The sequence below is a fragment of the Corticium candelabrum genome, chromosome 20 (genome assembly GCF_963422355.1).
Source record: "Corticium candelabrum chromosome 20, ooCorCand1.1, whole genome shotgun sequence".
NCBI lineage: Eukaryota > Metazoa > Porifera > Homoscleromorpha > Homosclerophorida > Plakinidae > Corticium > Corticium candelabrum.
The window spans coordinates 5016488-5036797 of NC_085104.1; the positions used below are offsets into that span (position 1 = coordinate 5016488).

General features: G+C 43.2%; 2 protein-coding genes across 2 annotated transcripts in view; both read right to left on the bottom strand.

Annotated features, from left to right (window-relative positions):
- Positions 1 to 1007: 1007 nt before the first annotated feature.
- Positions 1008 to 1836, bottom strand: LOC134195900 (uncharacterized). Its single transcript, XM_062664993.1, has 2 exons — positions 1258 to 1836; positions 1008 to 1200 (listed from the first exon to the last, which is right to left on the bottom strand). Exons 1-2 carry the CDS (start codon positions 1750 to 1752, stop codon positions 1105 to 1107), a joined length of 591 nt encoding a protein of 196 aa, XP_062520977.1. The 5' UTR covers positions 1753 to 1836; the 3' UTR covers positions 1008 to 1104.
- A 1879-nt stretch (positions 1837 to 3715) lies between these two features.
- LOC134195502 (protein FAM107B-like) overlaps positions 3716 to 20310 on the bottom strand; it is a 20517-nt gene continuing 3922 nt past the window's right edge. The window contains exons 2-5 of the mRNA XM_062664530.1: positions 18255 to 18392; positions 10540 to 10637; positions 10291 to 10462; positions 3716 to 3893 (exon numbers count right to left, since the gene is read on the bottom strand). Of these exons, the coding sequence (XP_062520514.1) occupies positions 3810 to 3893; positions 10291 to 10462; positions 10540 to 10637; positions 18255 to 18392 (492 nt within the window). The 3' untranslated portion in view covers positions 3716 to 3809. The remainder of the gene's footprint in view (positions 3894 to 10290; positions 10463 to 10539; positions 10638 to 18254; positions 18393 to 20310) is intronic.

Below are 20310 nucleotides of genomic sequence, written 5' to 3' on the forward strand. Positions count from 1 at the left end.
GCTGCGGTTAGCTGCAGATTTATGCATCGATCCTGCATGGCATCGATCGATACTTAGGTGCACAGTGACGTATGCCTACTGTCTACGCAAGGAAGACGATCAACGTCTCTGAAATTGGTTGCGCACGACCAAAGATCGGTGATGACAGAAAAGAAGAGAAAATAAGTGAATTTAAGTAGTTCGAGAAACAACTAATTAAATGTATCTGATGTAAAATCACTTATTTGCACTTGGTCTCTCAGATGGGTATTGATGGTTGTTTGTCTGCGTTGTTGTACACTATAAAACGATCCGTTTGTTTAGTGAAATCTTTTTTCTTGTATACATGCATCTTCTGTGTCTTTCTGCCATTTAGTCTGTCCGTCTGTCTATCTTTTCTTTGAATGGTGACACAGCAAATGTGCTGCAGTAGCATCAGGATATGCAGACAAGAAAATGAAGACAAGAACTATACTAATCAGCATGCAGCTATGCGCATGCATGCAGATATGAGTGTGTACACAGAGATGCAATGCAAGAGTGATCAGTGGAAAAGTGTCTAAGTCTGTCTGTCTGTCTGTCTGTCTGTCTGTCTGTCTGACTGACTGACTGACTGACTGTATGTCTGACTGTCTGTCTGACTGTCTGTCTGTCTGTCTGTCTGACTGTCACATATATTTTCAAACATTCATCTATCATACAAAGAGTGCTAGGCAATGACATAATGTTTTAGGTGCTACAGTACACAGGAAAAAGCACTAAAAAACAGTAACAACTTAACTTAAAAGATAACCCAGGTCAGCCTAGTGGCTAAAGAACTGGGTTGAGTACTTAGCGCTACTTGTGTCACTTGACAAGCTTGCCATCTTCCTCAGTATGACTTTGGCATTGCATTTTTGCAGCTGAAGGGAGAATCTTTTTCGCCAAAAGTCAAGGAACTCTGCAGCGTTTGGTCTACCAATTTCGTCACTGACTGTCTGTCTGTCTGTCTGACTGTCTGTCTGTCTGTCTGTCTATCTATCTGTCAAAAACATCTATTGGTAAACATCAACGCTATTACAGTCAACGCTAAATCACTATCTATGAGTCCAAGAAAAATGACCCTTAGGGTCATGAAATGAAAGCTTAACGTACACTCTGGTAACTGTAAAAACCAGCTACGGAGTCATTTCTACACACTATTCTGTCAATCTTCTTCGCCAAAACCATACTGTTACACCGCTGTAAAGTAATGGACATTAATCGTCTCCAATAAGTTTTGAACTCACTGGAGTTCACCTTGCCGTCATCATCTCGTGATCGCAGAGAGATTTGATGGAGAAACTTTTCTCCTGCATTTCCCCAGCGGCCATAATGCTCAAACACCAGTGGAATTAGGCATGGAGAACCCCCACTAGTGTGAGTCTCTCTGCTGTACTTCTCTCTCTTCTTTCCCTCCCTTTTTGAAGCAGCAGATCCATCAGTTGTAGCTGCGACTGAAATTATGTCGGTGCTCCATGGGTGGGCTAAGGAAATGTCGAGCTCAACGTTAAAGTCGGTTGCATTATAAACAGCAATATCGGGTCTGGACTGAGAGCTGCTGTAACAGTCTCTTGGCTCAACGGTATGGGGAAGAGACACGCGTTTCAAACACTCGGACCAAGCAGAGACTATTGAATTATGAGACCAAACTGGTCCCCCACCTGTCTTACAAGTAATCAGATGATATCCTTCAGGATCTAAGGCTGTGCCGCAATCACATAAGGTTGCTGACAGAGGCAATGGCAAACGCATACCCAACCTCAATAAAGCTGCCAGGCGGAACAATCCAGGGGAAATTGCAAGCTTTCTTGAGCTGGGAATGACATCTAGCCAGGCTCCTGATCCCCTCCCTTGAAGAGATCTCAAACCTATCTGTCTGTCTGTCTGTCTATCTGTCTGTCTGTCTGTCTATCTGTCTGTCTGTCTGTCTGTCTGTCTGTCTGTCTGTCAATACACATATTTCATTTTAACAATAACTGTTTGTAGTAGTGAAGATTGTTGACAATAAACTTGATACTGTCTGTCTGTCTGTCTGTCTGTCTGTTTGTCTGTCTGTCTGTTTGTCTGTCTGTCAATACACATATTTTCAAACATTGAACTATTATACACCATCTAAGCAAAGCAACTAAATACTACCCAAGCCAATGGGGCTTGGTTCTACCTACAACCATTTATGTTTATGTTGCTGTCTCTTGAAACAATCTTCTTTATTTTTCTGTCAATCACTCTAGCATTTGATCGACAGATTATATTTGAACTCTTACTCTATTAATAACAATAGACAGACAGACAGACAGACAGACAGACAGACAGACAGACAGACAGACAGACAGACAGACAGACAGACAGGTTGTTTTCGCAGATTGCATATCCATCATCGCAGGAAGCCAAGTACAGCATGCAGACAACAGACCGGACAACTAATTAGCTAACCGCGGCACATCTCTACACTCGGTGATCGGATCATGTTTGTTTACCTTGTAACGCACAAGACATTCTTACTCCGCCTACTTTCAACACGCCCGCTACCAGACGAGCCGAGATTCGCCTCAAAAGGAAACGTCAGACACGCGAAATTGCGATCGACAATGTCGTGATGACTTCGGTATTCACATTAAGCCAAATACAAACGAAGAAGAAGCAGGTCGCACTCGATTTCGGCTCATCGAGACGTCTGGGAGAGGCGTGAAAATTATCATGGCCATCGTCACGTCGTTCGCGTCCGTCTCGTACAGCTGTAAGAGTTGGAGAGTGCCGATTCGAGGCGCAATAAATGCGAAACCAAATAGTCCACGCGACCAAATAGTCCCTGCAGGTGGCCGAAACCAAATAAGCCCTAGTTAAACGGTTTCGGGAACCAAATAGGAGCGAGATAATTGCCCGCGACCAAATAGTCCACGGAACCGAATAGTCCCTGTACAACATGTATAGTCACACATCTCGAGCATGTGGATCTTACATACAGTGTTCTGTACTTGCAAAATATGCAAATAAGCTGTGCAGTGTTTGTGTATAGGAATCATGCAGACGTTACATTTAGTTGCAGTTATAACTTACCACTAATAAATGAAGCTGTTTCTACTTACTTGAGAGCTAAGAGCACATGTGCATGTAGTTGTGTGTGTGTGTGTGTGTGTGTGTGTGTGTGTGTGTGTGTGTGTGTGTGTGCGTGCGTGCGCGTGTCGGCGGAGAAGGGTGTGGCTACCACAGACTAATCTAGAAGCGCACTGGGCTAGCTTGTACTTGTACTGTACCATTTGAACACGTTAGGGTACGACATGACAACCATGAAATGCCAGTTTCAAGAGCATCAGCTTCTTCTTCGTCATCATTGTGTCAGTGTCATTGAACGCTACACGCACACGCCGACATTTGCGCACGTGCACGTAACCACGAGCGCGTACTGTACGCGTGCTGAGCGTCTTGAACAAAAGCCTTTACAGAATTGCATTCAATTGATGACGTTAATAATCTGTACTTCTTGTTATTGTCTGTTGTTTTTGTTTTGTTTTGTATGTCCATGCTTATTGTTGTCTGTATAGCTGCATGTATGTTGTGCACCAGATTTCTGTGTGCAATGAATATTATAATACCTAGCTATATAAGCTGGCGCTCCAAGTCATGTACCTACATGTACAATGGTGTATATAACCTGTTTGTATAGGGTGTATAGAACGTACTTTACAGCAATTAGTATTAAAAGCATATAGCCACATCAAAATAAAACCTGGTCAATTAACTTACTTCAAGCAGCCTTAATTAACTACACTACAGCACACCTGATCAGCAAACAAGAAAGCCATTGTATGTCACTCAGTACTGGACTTTATCTTGTTCAGGGCAATCTTCATAAATTCTGGTTTCTTAGCTTCATTATTTGATGATTCACTAGCCTGCACACAACATTGACTAATTTAGGTATTGATGTTCCTGCAAGCAAATTCCATACAATTTTGATGCCATATGTGTATACTAGCTCACCATCCCGTTCTTCACACAGGCAGATTAGATTATTAGTTGTTAGTAAATTAATTTATCGTTGTATGCATTCATGAAGTATATCTCACAGAATTAGCAGCCACAGACAGAATTCTCATAAAGTTAATTAATTTAATTAACGTTGTATGCAAATGTACGTTGTATGCAAATGTACGTTGTTGCCTGAGACTACTATCCCCTTCTGACAATTTATCATTAAGCAAGGAACTCACACGCAATTGCCTCTCTCAACTCAGGAGTATAAATGAGTACCTGCATGGTCACTGACAGGAGTGGACAAGACTGCTCGCTTAGCAGAACATCACACAGCACGAGTATGTGTGGGCTTGAGGTTCAGTTTGAAGCAGAGCCAAAGTCAGTGCCCTTAGATGCTCTGGCGAAGCACCTATGGGTACGCCAGCGCAGCCTAAATCTCCGAGTAGCGCCAAAGGCCCACCTAAAAATAGGCAGGGGTGCTATCTTCAGTACTGAAGGGCATATTGCTAATGTCGATCTAGTACACTCTTTGATGAAATAAGGGACAGCCGGAAAATATTCCAAAAAGAACTTAAGACGGTTAAGCAGATGAGTGAAAAGAGAGAGAGTGAGATCCTCTTGGAAAAACTTTGTTCAGCAGACAAGAACAATTTCTGGAAAAGAATTAAGAAACAAGGTTGACCATCATGCAATGATGTTCAGATAGGGATGGCAAGAATGGGCAGTGACATTAGCAATTATTGGAAAGAGTATTACCAAAAATTAGGAATATTCAAGATCAAAAATTTTGCAATGTATCGAACAACCAGCTTGATAGAATGGTAGAAGAACAACATATGAGAAAAAGACCCTCGTGGTGTCACTTTGTTATCAATGCAGAAGAATGTAGGAAGGCTTCTTTGCAACTGAAGAACAATAAGGCCTCAGATTTGGATGGTATTCAGGCAGAACATATCAAGAATGGCTCCCTGAATCTCTACAGACATATTGCTGGCTTGTTCACAGGATTGGTCAGCATGGCTGTATTCCGAGAAACTTTAGAGAAACTGCAATAATCCCCATCCTGAAAGATCAAGTTGGAGATAGAAATAATCCAGACAATTATACAGGCATAGCGATATCGTCAGTGCTGGGAAAACTATTAAAGAAAATTATCATGGCAAAATATCAGAGAATTTGGCATACAAACAAGCAACAATTCGGTTTCAAGGCTGGTCATGGCTGTGATATGTCTACGTTTGTCATACAGGAGTCTATCAATTATTTTCTTGAAAATGGAAACGAGATTGTATTTGGATGCTTTCTTGACTTATCGAAAGCATATGATAGAGTTAATCATGCTCTTTGTTTATGAAGCTGATGGAACGGCATACTCCTACTTTTATCGTGAAATTCCTGAGGAACTGGTATAAAGAACAAGACCTATACGTGAAATGAAACTCATCAAAATCAGCGTCTTTCAAAACATTTAATGGAGTTCGCCAAGGCAGTGTACTCTCTCCTGCTCTATTTAGTGTCTACCTTGATGACCTTACTGGATTGGAACAATCGGGAGTAGGTGTTCGAATTATCAGAGGTTTAGCGGTGCATCACATACGCGGATGATTTATCGCTTCTGTCTACAAGCAGAGAGAGCATGCAGAGGTTATTGGAGATCTGCGAGAGTTTTACAACAGACCACTGCCTGAAATTTAATATTCAGAAAAGTAAATCAATTAGTTTTAGGAAAAGGCTATCCATTTACCGTAAAAAACAGCTTTCTTCATCAATGGAGAGCGTCTGCCTGAAGTACATGATGTCATTCATTTAGATCATAAATTATCGACTGTTTCGAAAGAAACAACTGCTGCGGTGGAAGAGCAGTGTCGGAAGTTCTACTCTTCATTATACTCAATTGTAGGGGCCGTCGAAGGTGTGGGTCGTAATCCTACAGTATGGACAACGATAATGTACTCCGTATTGTTACCTGTATTGGGCTATGGGTGCGAACTGTGGGATTTGGGAATAGGAAGTACCAAACGTTTACTACATCAAGCGTGGAGAAGAGAATTTCGTAGAGGGCTAGAGATCTCAAACAGAACATTCTTGTGGGAAACTCTTGGAGAACCTATTAGGAAAGCTCCAGATCTATTGCGTGTTAGCTAGCTCTCTTTCTTATGGAGAGCAGTTCATTCTAATAATGAATTAGTGAGCGGGTTCACTCTGAATACTCAAGGTAATCTGTGGCGATCAATAGACAATGAGACAAGGACAAGAATCACGGTGTTGTCCTACATGGACTTCAAGAGCTGGATTAAACCTTAATTTATGTTTGTTTATTCTTCTACGTTTATTCTTCTATAACTATCTATTTTTACTTGTTAATGTATGTGTCTTGTCTGGCCTAAAGCACTGTACCTGTAGTGGTATAAAACAAAATTAATTATTATGTGTTGTTATGCCCCTCCATGATGGGCAAGTGGGGTCTTTACCCCCATCTGGGCGCCCACCAACCCGGCAGGTGAGCCCAGCAGGGTACATGTTTCTGTGTAGTCCACAGGGCAATCAATGACTAGCCAATTCGATATAGATTGCAAACATTACGGTGACCGCAAACATCGGGACAGCACGCCTAGTGGATATCAATGACCACCAGGAAAGCACTGAACGTCATCGTCAATGGACTGTTCGCCAGACCACAGAAACTCCCCAACGACTGAAACGAGAGCTAGAGAAGCATGAGAGAGAAAGTCAGACAAGTTTCATAATTTACTGTCGTCACGGGTTTGAACCCCCAAACCATGGAGTGGTAGCCATTGTCGCTAACCACTAAGCCACAGCGGTGACTTTTATGTGTCGTGCTCAACCAGATCAGTCTGGTTTGTAAAGTCTATTACAAGTACCGGAAGCAAACCCTCCTTCAGAAGTACTTAGACCATCACTGCTGTCTAGAAAGAAGACATGACTTTACAAAGGATCCGAGTAGATCCCAGAAGCACTGTTTTCTGTAAGTGCTGCAGGTTGTGATGACCTGGAATAATGTCCAGCCACCGTGCAATACCTGCGTGCACTGTGCCCAAAGCTCTCAAGACCACCGAAACCACCAGTGTTCGACAATGCCACTTGTGGCTTATCTCCACTTGCAAGTCGCTGTACTTCGCCAAATTCTCAGCATGTTTCTTGCCAATGTTGCCATCAGCAGGACAGCTGATATCAATAAGAAGACAAGTGTTTGTCTTCCTATTTCTGAGACAGATGTCTGGACGATTGGCTTTGAGCTTCCTGGCAGTGGAGATGGTGGTATCCCACATCATAGTAATGACATCCGTCTCCACAAGCCTATCAGAATGATGCCGGTACCATCTGTTCTCCACCGAAACCCCAAAATGGCGACAAACATCCCAGTCAATGATGGAGGCCACCTGATTGTGTCGATCAGTGTAGTCCATCGGTGCCAAAGCACTACAGCCTGCCACAATGTGGTCGACTGTTTCCAGACCTACACTGCACATGCGGCAAGTAGGACTGACATCACGATGTAGAATCTTGCGCTCATAGTACCGAGTCCGAAGAGCTTGGTCTTGAGCAGCAACAACCAGTCCTTCAGTTGCAGCAAGAAGATTCGCTGTCTTTAGCCATCCGTAGATCTCTTTCATGTCCACAAGCGGTTGCTCAGTGAGACGACGATACTGCCTGTGCATAGGCTTCCCGCTCCAGGACCGCACACGAAGAGAACTGCAACACGTACGGTAATGTCTTGCATCTGTTTCAGGCGCTTGCTCGAAGCCACCTTCAACCGAGATGGATGCATTCCTGTGTAAGTTCTGCGACTTGTTGTCTGAAGCAAGACTCCTCCGCAGCTGTGCAGTAAACCGACAAGCCATGCGCTTGATCGAGTGTGAAGATTTTCCAGAGTCACACTCCCGTATCATCTGCATGAAAGGATCAGAACTGTCAGCAAGGTAACAGTTCAGCCTCACAATACAAGATTGATATGTCGACTCAATCTGTTGTAACCCCCTACCCCATCACTGCAAGGAGCGTACAGTCGGTCAACGTCTGCAGTAGGATGGTGGACACCGTGCATACAGAGGAGCTTTCTGGTCCGTCGATCAAGTTGCTGCAGGTCCGTGCACCCCCAATGAATGACGCCAAAACCGTAAGTGAGAACCGGTAGAGCAAACCCATTGATGGCTAGAATCTTGTTCCGACCATACAACTCAGTCCGGAGAACCACCTTCCATCTGCGCAAGTACTCACGATGGAGTCTCTCCCGCATCATGCTGTGCTGAATACCGTTACTCTCATCTACACCCAAGTACTTGTAGACTTGACCCCATTCCAGACAGTTGATGGTGTCCGTTTTTCCTACCGTCACTCCAGAGTTGTGTCCAGATAGCCTGCCATCGACAAAGTGTGCAACAGCACATTTGTCAAGACCAAACTTCATCTGGATGTCATCAGAGAAGGTACGAACCGTGTGCAACAACCCGTCCAACTGATCAAAGTTTCTGCCATACAGCTTCAGATCATCCATGTAAAGTAGATGACTGATAAGCTGACGTTTGGCAGTCTCACCATGCCCAGTGGTCATCCGGTAGCCGTAACCGGTTCTGTTCAGCTCCTTGCTCAGAGGATTGAGAGCCATACAGAAGAGAAGTGGAGAAAGTGAGTCACCTTGGAAAATACCCTCCTGATCTGCATAAGCCTTGTCTTGATTGTACTATTCCCGCAAGAAAGCACCATCGATGTCCTCCAACTCTTCATCACACGTGACAAGAACCCGTACAAGACTGGACTGATCTTATGCAGCTGAAGGCACTGGAGCAACCAACTGTGTGGCACGCTGTCATAGGCTTTCTGGTAGTCCACCCAAGCCATGCTCAAGCTCTTGTGCCTGGTCCTACAGTCTTCGGTAAGCAGCTTGTTGATCAACAGCTGATCCTTTGCACCAAAAGATCCCTGTCGACAACCCTTCTGCTCCGGAGCCATGAGGTTTCTCTAATCCAAATGCCCTGCAATCCTCTGCCTGATGACTGAGGTGAGGGTCTTATAGAAGACAGACAGACACGTGATAGGCCGGTAATTTTTGGCCTGGTCAGTCTTGTCATTCTTAGAAATCAGAGTGGTTATTCCTTGAGACAACCAGTCGGGTACAGAGTCTGGATTCTGAACCAGCAGGTTGTAGTTACGAGTCAGATCAGTGTGAAGACATGTGATACGCTTGACCCAGAAACCATAAACCTTGTCTGGACCAGGAGACTTCCAGTTCCCCATCCTTTTGAGACACGATGTGACCTCATTGTCTGAGATAGGTAACCACTGCTGCTCATCTTTCCGGTGCGTCTCACCATCGGTTTGACGTCTCAGCCAGAAGGCAGACTCATTGTGATGTACATCAGTTTCTAGGATACCACCCCAATACTGTTCGATCTCAGACTTGGATGGCGGGGAAGTGACCTGGATAGTCTGCTTACACAACTCTCTGTAAAACCGTCCAGCATCTCGTTGAAACAAACCATTCTGGCGAAGTCTCTTACGATTCTTCTCCAGCCTCCTGGTCCACTCGACCTTGGACTTAAGTTCCATTTTCAATCGATTAATGGAGATCTCACAACTCTCCGAACAGGAAATGCCCAACTGATGCCGAAGACATTGGAGTTCATGTAACATACAAATGCCCGATGAACCCTTTCTAACCTCCAGCAACAGTGAGATCGCACGTCGAAGTGTGAGAATCTCCATATCCAGCCTTCGTCTCCATGTCGGTGTTTGAGAATTGGTTGACTTCGTCGTCTTTAAGCCCCGCCTTTGGGACACTAGCAAAGCAGCAGAGTATACCAGGTAACTGATTTCACTCATATCTGGTTCATCCTTCAACGAACTGATGATCGTGTTAAGATCACCAATAAGCCTCAGGGTTCTACTGTTCACAAAGATCCTTGGAAGGCGTTGTCTCTCACAGATAGGAATTTGCCTGACTCTCTGCAACTCCTCAAGAAACTCTCGATGAAGTACAGGGTCCACAGTAGCATCACAATCAAGCGAAAGACCATCCTCCATTTGACAGCAGTCTGGACTGAGTTGAGATGTAGGAGTTTCCATCCTTTCTAGCCGAGAAGCTATACTAGGATGTGTATTATTATTATTATTATTATTATTATTATTATTATTATATCAATTTGTGTGTGTGCACGTGTGTGCGTGTGTGTGTGTGTGTGTGTGTGTGTGTGTGTGTGTGTGTGTGTGTGTGTGTGTGTGTGTGTGTGTGTGCAGACGCTATCAGTTCTATTCTAACAATGTATTAAATTGTAAACTAAGCTTCAATACTCTTACCAACTCCAATTTCTTTGACTGTCGTGTTAGCCTACTTGCAAGTTCTTTGTCGCCTAAATTTTCTTGTGTTCTTGGCTTGCCAGTTATTGTTCCTGGCCGCCCTTCAGAGTCAGGTCGTCTTCTGTCCATTACCTTTTGCAACTCTGGCTTCCCAAGCTGTTTAGTTCCACCTCTATATACAAACCAGTACAATTTCTTTAACAATTTCAGTTCTCAATCTGCAACATATAATATTCTGATTTGCCATACAATTTGTTGCTAAGTTGAAGTTCCTTATGAAGATGTTTGTGGCTAGTAGATGTCGAGAGATGAGACACTTTTCTAGGAAGAACTTCAACGACATCATCCTGTTTCCACAAATAAATGCAGACAATTAACACATCTCTGTAAAGTAATTGTTGATAAAGAACTGTCTCTGTAGTGTATACAGTGTCTTAATTGTCAGCAAGTTTGCTTATTAATCATACGTCAATGATTCCAAACAACAGGTAGAGCATGCACATTGCAGAAGATGCAAAGCATGTGCTAAATACATGCACAAAGTAGTAGCTGAGCTGATCGGAACACTCCATACTACAGTTATACAGACAATGCTGCATAGCAGAAACTATATAATGGCATAATCAATTAATGCAGAACACTCAAGCACTACAGTAATCTTGGCATATGCTACTATTACACCTCTAGACGAGACATGCAGCGTTCAAAATCCAACAATTAGTATTCTTACACAGTAGCTGACCATCCTTCACTTGACTGTAACATGTCTTTTGTCCTATATAGTTTAATTTCCTTTTGGCATTGCCTCCCTCCCTCTTCTAGCCATTGCAGTGAAGCTAGATAGAGTTGCGATGCACACAGCTGGAGCTATACTTATGATCACTGCGCAGTTGAACATGCACAACAATGTTATATATTACTGTTGTTTGATTGGTCTAGCGTCAAGTACTCCTAGCAACTGCCCTGAAACTTGCTAATTAAATAAGCATTCCTGAAGGTAGTTGTCTTGTCGACAAAGGATATGCTGTCTTTAAAGAAACGACTACAAACATAAGCAACTATAGCATAAGCTTCTGGTACACGAACAATAGTGCACATTCCGTATGAATCTTAAAATTCATCCCTAGAGCGATGCATATACAAGCATCTAGACTCGGTAGATTTCTAACACTGTGGAAACAACAATGGTCTGGTTCTTTTGCAGATAATTCTGCGTGTCATTTACAAAGGAAAGCACGTTGTACAAGCTAATTACGTTCACATTCATCCGTGATGCAAAAACTGAGGTTTCCAAGACACGTCGTGAACGAGCTGAGATGCACGGATCTGTGATCATAAGTACCCCCGTGATCATAAGTACCCAACACAGCAGCATACTACCGCTGATATCTGCCTGGATTTCGCTATCACACCGAGATCATGGTGGGACAATGACAGCATCCTTTCGTGCACTTCGCATCCGGTAGAACGTCGACACCATTCAAACCATCTGGAATATGCAAAGCCGCACTTGCAACACAAACGACGTTCATTTCTTGTAAGGAAATCCATGTATGGAAACATCCAGGTGGTGATATGACTTGCATTGACGTGCTGCCACAATGCACCATTGTTTCTCAACACAGAAAAACAAAGAGGACACGTGGTGCAAGTATCACGTTCTTCACTCATTCTATCGTTATAGGGCCCAAAGGGGCCCCAACGGCCTTGATCAACTGGCGGACACTGGCTTGCTTACTAAGATCAAGAAGATACACTCCTAATTTATCAAACTTCTTCAAAATTAGTTCCAAAGATGACAAGAAAAAAACTGCAGTTCACTTCAATATTCGTGATATATATGTATATACATATATATATATATATATATATATATATATATATATATATATATATATATATATATATATATATATTTGTTCTAAGATTGTTGACCTCTATTGTCATTGCTGTATATCTATAACTGCATGTATTTGCTGTGTATTCTCTACTTCTTATACAATAATTAATTCTAAAAAACATACTACACCATTATTGCGGTGTGATAAAGAATATTTTATTGTAAACTATTTACACCAAGAAAACAACAAAAGCTAATTAGTGCATGTATAATTTTTCACCGTCTTGATCACATCATGTCATGGAATATTTCACAACAGTTACTATATATTGGTAAGGAGTTATATACACAAAAAAGTCAATTTACACAAATTGCGACAATTAAGCTGTGTGTGTATTTACACCCTATACATATGTGAATAATCTAATAAAGTCACATTCTGCATGCCATATATGTGTATGTGTGTATTTGACTGTTTAAATGTGTATTGTATCATGCATTCTCTCATTTGTGAAAGGATGTACCTATTGGTACAAAGTGAAATCATACTATAACTGCGCTACGTACGATAACGTACGTCCCTATGCACGCTGGGGGACGGATCAGCATGCTGACAGTGTGGGATGGGTGCGATTTCGACTGGCTGCTGCGTGTGCTCGGACTTGACTCGCTTCGGACCCCTCTCGAAAACTTGACTGTGGTGGACTTCCAACCCATTCCATCACTGGACTTCCAATCCGTTCCACCACGAAAGTTGCGTTATTATAAACATTCGTCACACAAGTAGAGTCAGCTGACGCCGTCACGAGAGCAGAGCAACCATGGAGTTTTCCACGTGCAGCTGTAGATCTCGAGGCCGGGGCCACCACATCAATGCCCGGGCCAACTCTTTCATGCACTCTATACCGGGATGAGTTTGATGTACTTAGAGAGAAACTGGAAGAGTTCTTGTTTAGGATGTAAGAACTGGGCAGTGCCTGTGGTGGCAGTAGTCAAAGCTGATGGGTCAGTGAGAGTTTGTGAAGATTGCAAACTGACAGTGAACCAAGCCAATCAACTGGATAAGTACCCACTGCCAAACATAAATGACCTTTTTTCCAAGTCGGCAGGAGGGCAAACTTACAGCAAATTAGACCTCAGCCAGGCATACCAGCAAGTAGGGCTTGATGAAATGTTGCAGGAGTATGCTACAATCAACACCCACAAGGGGCTATTTTGATTTCACCGTTTTTAATTTGGTGTTCATTCAGACTCCGCCATTTACGGGTTAAGGAAGAGTTGCTGCAGGGACAAGATCTTAATTGCAGGAAGGATCAGGAAGAAGCACCTTCAGTGCCTGGAAGTGGTCCACAAACGGCTCCAAGATGCAGGGCTCCGAGTCAAACGTGACAAGTGCTAGTTCATGGAAAAGGACGTCATTTATCTTCGGCACATAATTTCTGCCCAGGGGTTGCAACCCACAAAGGACAAGGTGAAAGCTATTCAGGAAGCCCCAACATCAACTGGAACTTCTGAGTTGAAAGCCTATTTGCGAATGTTCACATACTACAAGAGAAGAAGTACCACCACTGCGTGTACGGCCACCCATTCACTTTGATGTCAGATCACAAGCCTTGGACCTATTGAGAGAGGGTATTGCAATCCCGCTGAGAGCCTCTACCTGCATACAAAGATGGGTTTGTTCTTATCAGGGTACAAGTACACTTTTCAGTTTAAAGCAGGTCTAACTCATGCAAACACAGACGGCCTTAGCTGGTTGCCCTGCCTGAAGGCCCTTCTGTTAACTTTTGTCCAGGGGAAGTGGTACACCTGACGGATCAGCTGGAAGCCTTGCCAGTGACCAGTGCCCAAATCAGAGAATGAACTGCACAGGATCTTGTACTTTCCATGATGCTGGAATTCACCCGGGTGGGATGGCTGGCCGTAGTGGCGGAAAACTTGACCACACGAACTGTCCATGGAGGAGGGTTGCCTCCTATGGGAACTCCAGGTGATCGTTCCGCCCCCAGGCTGAAGGCACATGCTACAGGAACGAGTTACATCAAGCTCATTCCGGTATAAAAAGTGCATGAAAGGGTTGGCCCAGGCATTGATGTGGTGGCCCTCTATACACACAGAAATAGCGGCCACAGTTAAACAGTGCGAATCGTGCCAGTTGCACCAGCCCAAACCGGCGGCTGCCCCTCTGCATCCTTGAGAATGGCCACGGGAGCCCTGGTCGCACCTAAACATTGACTATGCAGACCCTTTGGAGGGGGAGATGTTCCTCATTGTGGTGGATGCGCACTCGAAATGGATAGAGGTACTGCGTACGAGGAAACAGGCCACTTCACAGGTAACGGTAGAGAAGCTGCGAGAGATGTTTGCTGTCCATGGTCTGCTAACGTAACTTAACACACAAATCAGATAAAACATAACTTCATGCCGAAGGTAATAATCAAATTAATCAAAGAGCATGTTCCTTTACCATTCAGTTGGCCAATTCCCAATCCATTCTACTCAAAACACTCGTCATTTATTCTCGTCGGTTCCGTGTAAACAACTTTGAGTGCGCGCGCACACACACACACACACACACACACACACACACACACACACACACACACACAAATGGACAAATGGTTTCTGACAATGGACCCAGCTTCACGAGACGTGTGTTCACCGAATTTTTGGCACGTAACAGCATACGCCACATCAGGGTGGTGCCTTAACACCCTGCATCAAACGGGCTGGCTGAGCGAGCAGTCAAGACTTTCAAAAGCAGCCTGAGGAAACAAGAGAGTGGAACACTTGATGCCAAAATTGCCCCGTTCTTGTTACGTTATATTGTCATGCCCCATGCAACCGCAAGGTTAACACCCTGAGAGCTTCTCATGGGTAGAAATCTTAAGACTCGTTTGGACCTAATTCACCCGAGGTTTGTGTACCACGTGCAGCAGCACAACAGCAACAGTAGCGACACCATGACCAGCACACGAAACAACAAACTTTCAATCAGGGAGACACCATTTACGCCCAAATCTATACGTCAGGGCGAGCATGAGTTCCGGGTGAAGTAGTATAGGTAACAGAACCTGTCTCCTACAAATGTAAATTGGACAAGCACCAATGGTATCGTCAGTAAGCACATGGACCAACTCCGACATCGTTACCCAGGTCCAAAACCAGAAAGCCGCAAAATGGAGAGTCAATTAAGTCCCACATCAACTCCAGGACAGGGTGCACGCACTATGCCAGCCTCAAGTGACACACCAGCGATAGCAGATTCCTCTGTAAACTTCCCAGCAGAGCCCGACTCAACAAAGCAAGAGATGAAGGCGAAAACTCCAACAGCCTCCTCTGAGAAAGTGTATACCAGTCTGTCACCACCGGTTGGACGCTCTTGCAAACCACCAGACAGATTAGACCCATAACGTTTCTAAGTTGTATGGCTGTTGTGTTGAGTTGTGATCTCATTTTAGGGTTGCTCAAGTTTTAACTTTAGGGGAGAGGTGCAGTATGTAGCAGAGATATCTGGGACAGTAGAGGGTTGTTTACGTGTGTGTTTTAGCAGTTGTTGTTCAGTGATGATTTGCTAGCTATAGAATCTCTGATCATTACACCAGCTATAGCTATTATTATTAAACAGATGCAAGCAATAGCAGTGCTCAAAATAGCGGTCGGACATTGGACATTTCCGAACACTTTTGTTGTTTGTCCGATCACGGAGAAGAACGTTCGGACAAGATGTCACACTTTAGAAACACAACTGTAGACATGCCGTAAAGGAGCTCTAACGTCTTGCTCTCAAGGTTAGATTTTTTATCATTTTCCACTACAGCTAGCTGCACAATGAGCGTCTATTCGTTTTGCCGCATGTTTCCGATGTCTATTACCCAGTGATCGCCGCTCTTCACTTGATAATTGAATTATAATTATTACGCCACAGGTGCGGCCAACTGTAATCGACGTGTTTCATCTCTATATCAAAAGGTTCGTTGTAAGGTTAGTGTTTCTCGTATATGGGTTATCAGAAGAGATACACATGAGTTATTAGTAGCTACGTACAACCGGTCTTGTAGAACGGATTCCTGAGTCACGTGCTGTAGTAATGATATGCACGGCGTTCTCCAACTATGTCCTAACTTGTCTGCTGTGAACTTCAATCTTCCGTCGCTTTTCACTTTTATAGTATGTACAGTATCCTAGAGATTTACAGAGGCTACTCTCTGTTCAAGCTGACTTTGCTCCCGAAATGAATTATTTCCACTGCTGTGTCTTTCAAGAATGACAAAAAATTGCCTCAGCTTTTGTGATACCTTACTGAACTTTTGTGCTCATGCAGCTGTTGACTGTTTATGGATATCATAAGGCATGGTGACACTAATCTTTTGCACTCATCATGTTAAATTTGACTGCCTTTTTTATTAATGCGCGTTATAACAAACAAATCAGGTTTTGATGCTCCTGAGTAACTTAGTTACGATGGAAAATATGTTTGAACTAATTCTAGCTGTGAAGTCCAATCAATTTAAAATTTTAGTCTCATGTAGCAAGCCCCTCCCACTTTTGATATTAAAAGGAAGGGGCCAGCTACGTGAGAATATGTCCGGACAATGTTGAAACCTTAATTCAAGCACTGCAATAGGCAGATTGCTTCGTGTGTACTCGTAAAGTGTTTATCCTGTGCTGCAGTTGAGTTAAAGGGGAAGTCCAACAAAAATGAACTTAACTTGTATGAGTAGATCTTACGAAGACAAATCGATCGGTATAAGTTACTCCGCTATCTTCGCTTTGTATACGAGAACGAGCAATGTTTCTGCGATGTGCAATGCCCACATGCCTGCTCTGCACTTCCTGGTCAATTCAGTTCCGCCCACTTCAAACGAATCAATGCGTTTACGGATGACTGCTACAGATATATCGAGAATGACAAATGTGAATGCGAAGATATTATAAAGATCTTCCTTCTTGCCGTCAGTGGTTCCTTTCTAAAGTAAAATGGTGTCGGTAGAGCTGTTCCCCACCAGACTTTGAAGCAGAATTCCTCAATACCACGGCTTACCTAGAGAATGTGCTTGTGCTTGAGTATTTGTTTATTTTTGTTCTTTTAATATCCGAAGAGAAACGTTCAGCGCGCCGTCTGGCGTGTGCTACAGAGGATGATCCTATTTTGACATCCGGGATTGTAACCTTCTACCAATCAGTGGAAAAGAAAGTGAGCTGACTGGATGTGAAAATAGGAATGTTCTCTGTAGCACACGCCAGACGGCGCGCTGAACGTTTCTCTTTGGATATTAAAAGAACAAGGATAAACAAATACTCAAGCACAAGCGCATTCTCTAGGTAAGCCGTGGTATTGAGGAATTATGCTTCAAAGTCTGGCGGGGAAACAGCTCTACCGACACCATTTTACTTTAGAGAGAAACCACTGACGGCAAGAAGGCAGATCTTCATAATATCTTCGCATTCACATTCGTCATTCTCGATATATCCGTAGCAGCCATCCGTAAACGCATTGATTCGTTTGCAGTGGGCGGAGCTTAATCGACCAGGAAGAACGGAGCAGGCGCGTGGGCGTTGCACATCACAGAAACATCGCTCGTTCTCGTATACAAAAGCGAAGATAACGGAGTAACTTATACTGATCGATTTGTCTTCGTAAGATCTACTCATACAAGTTAAGTTCATTTTTTTGTTGGACTTCCCCTTTAAGGAATTAAGCTGCAGTTGACTATAGCAACTATATCGATGTCATAGCTGCCACACCTAACCACAGACACTGATAAAATGTTAGTCTAAACGTGCTTCCTACTGCCCTGCATTCCTAATTAACAGTCTCCAATTGCACGCTACCAATGAATATTTTCATTTGCATGCACACAGACAACAAAAACTCATAACAAATTGCAAGCCTGTGTGATAGAACCAACCAAAGCATCTATGTAATTCCTAAGCCTCTATAATACTTTACAAGAGATTAGTTGCATCTTAGTCCATGCAATCAGGTCCTCATCAACACAGAAGCTACACCAATTGATCAGAATACATTTCATATCCATATAACAAAACACTGCCATATCCATATTTTAATCTACTATTATTACTACTATTTCTATTATTAATCTATAATCATCATACGTACCTTACTAGAAGGAAAGACAACTTTGGCGTTCGGTGGCTCTTGACGTTGTGTTACCTGCAACAATTTCTTCCTTATGTCTACCGTATTTGGCTCATCGTCATCTATTGATTTACAAGCTTGAGTAGCATCATCAACCAGCTGCATAACAACAAAGCATAAATAAATAGTATAACTTGCACTAGAAATGTAAGTACCCTACCAAGAACAATTAAATTGCAAAAATCAAGCAGATGTGTTACTTCAATAACATTGACTGTTTCAAACTTGCTAGCTACTTGCAGACATATTGTTAGACCTTCAAGCAGCCTTAATTAGAGTATGGCAGCAGTACGCATAATCAACAATAAGCAATCTGTTCCTTTACATGTGTGTGTGTGTGTGTGTGTGTGTGTGTGTGTGTGTGTGTGTGTGTGTGTGTGTGTGTGTGTGTGTGTGTGTGTGTGTGTGTGTGTGTGTGTGTGTGTGTGTGCGAGCGTCAGTGTGTGTGTGTGTGTGTGTGTGCGAGCGTCAGTGTGTGTGTGTGTGTGTATGTGTGTGTGTGTGTGTCTGTCTGTCTGCGTGTGTGTGTGTCTGCGTGTGTGTGTGTGTGTGTGTGTGTGTGCGCGCGTGCGCATGCATGTGCGTGTGTGCATGTGTATGTGTGCATGTGCGTGTGTGCATGCATGTGTGAAAGTCTTCTCGCTGAACCTTCCAAGAGGGTACCCCATGAGACCTTGTATTTCCGGTAGTTCCATGTCCAGGGGGAGGAAATACATGCTAACTTCAACCTTGGCAAGCTGTGGATGGTGTGAGGCTAGGATGCGCTAGCCCAGGAAGCTGGTCATCTGAGTGACTGTATATGCTACTAGTCACAGAACAGAATGCATTCCCCTGCATGTGAACAGAAATAGGGGTGAATGCCATGTTTAATCCTAGGTCTCCACTATTTAAGATATTTTCAACGATCCTCTCACAAAATTTTCTCTTTCTTCGTTTTAAGGACTTCAGATGGAACTTAAATCGTTTCCCTTGAGCGACACATTGGTTCATATAGCTCTCCATGCCTAGGCTTATCCGCTGTCCTCTACCAGCAATAATCCGCTCTAGCTTCCTGCTTTAACTCCTTCAGAGCACTGTCAAAGCCAATCCTCCTATAATTTGTTCCTTTACTTCAAAGGATACACAGTTTAGCAGTCGTTAACATAGCATCCACAAGGCTGTCACAGAACCTTGCAGGTCTATATGGTGACAACAAGAGTCTGGATCATTGCAGACAGCGGCCTTAGCAGGAATATTCAAGTGATCCAGCTCCATGTTCCAGCACCTTTGGTACCCAAATATGTCCTCATCACGAGCTATTTCCATAGTAATTGCTTTTGATCGTTTTTGTATGAAGCTGTACACTCTCCATTAACATCAATGTCAGCAGAAATTGCAATAGGCCAGTATTCAGATGCTATAGTCCCACAATCTCTAATTTCAAAAACAGAAATTAGATTAATTAAACAATCTTTGTGAGACCAAGATATGATCTACCCAAGACTCGTAAAAAAATCAGAGCTATGCCAGGTATTTAACTTACATAAAATTGGTGGATATAATCCAACCCCATCAGCTTCAAATTATAGCTATTCACAAAGTATTTCAATAACTTTTGCAAATTGTCCATCTAGACACACATCTGCATTAAAATCACCAAGAATAACAATATCATTGTAGATTAGATTTCATGGTCTAGAGGCCCTCTAAATAACCAAGTTCTGAGTTGTATTCATCAAGCAAATCAGCATCACCATACTCCGTAGGCACATACACTGAAACCACAAAAATAACCCCAATGAAAGGAGATTTTATTCGAACAGCAACCATCCTATTTGATACCAACAACAGAGGAAATATAGCACCTTGGTGACGAGTATGCCACATGAGTGCCACACCCCATACGGTCTTCCACTGATCTGTCTCCATAGGAGAATCAGAACAATAGATAAATCCTCAGCACAAGATGAAAGATGATGCCACTCTGTGGGAGATAACCGGTGCTCTTGAAATGCTAAAATATCCACTTCTTTGAAAA

Coding starts and splice junctions, on each gene's coding strand:
- LOC134195900 (XM_062664993.1), bottom strand. CDS start 1,752: ATGCGTTTGCCATTGCCTCTGTCAGCAACCTTATGTGATTGCGGCACA. Junction 1,201..1,257: donor CACGAGATGATGACGGCAAG/GTGAACTCCAGT, acceptor ATTACTTTACAG/CGGTGTAACAGTATGGTTTT.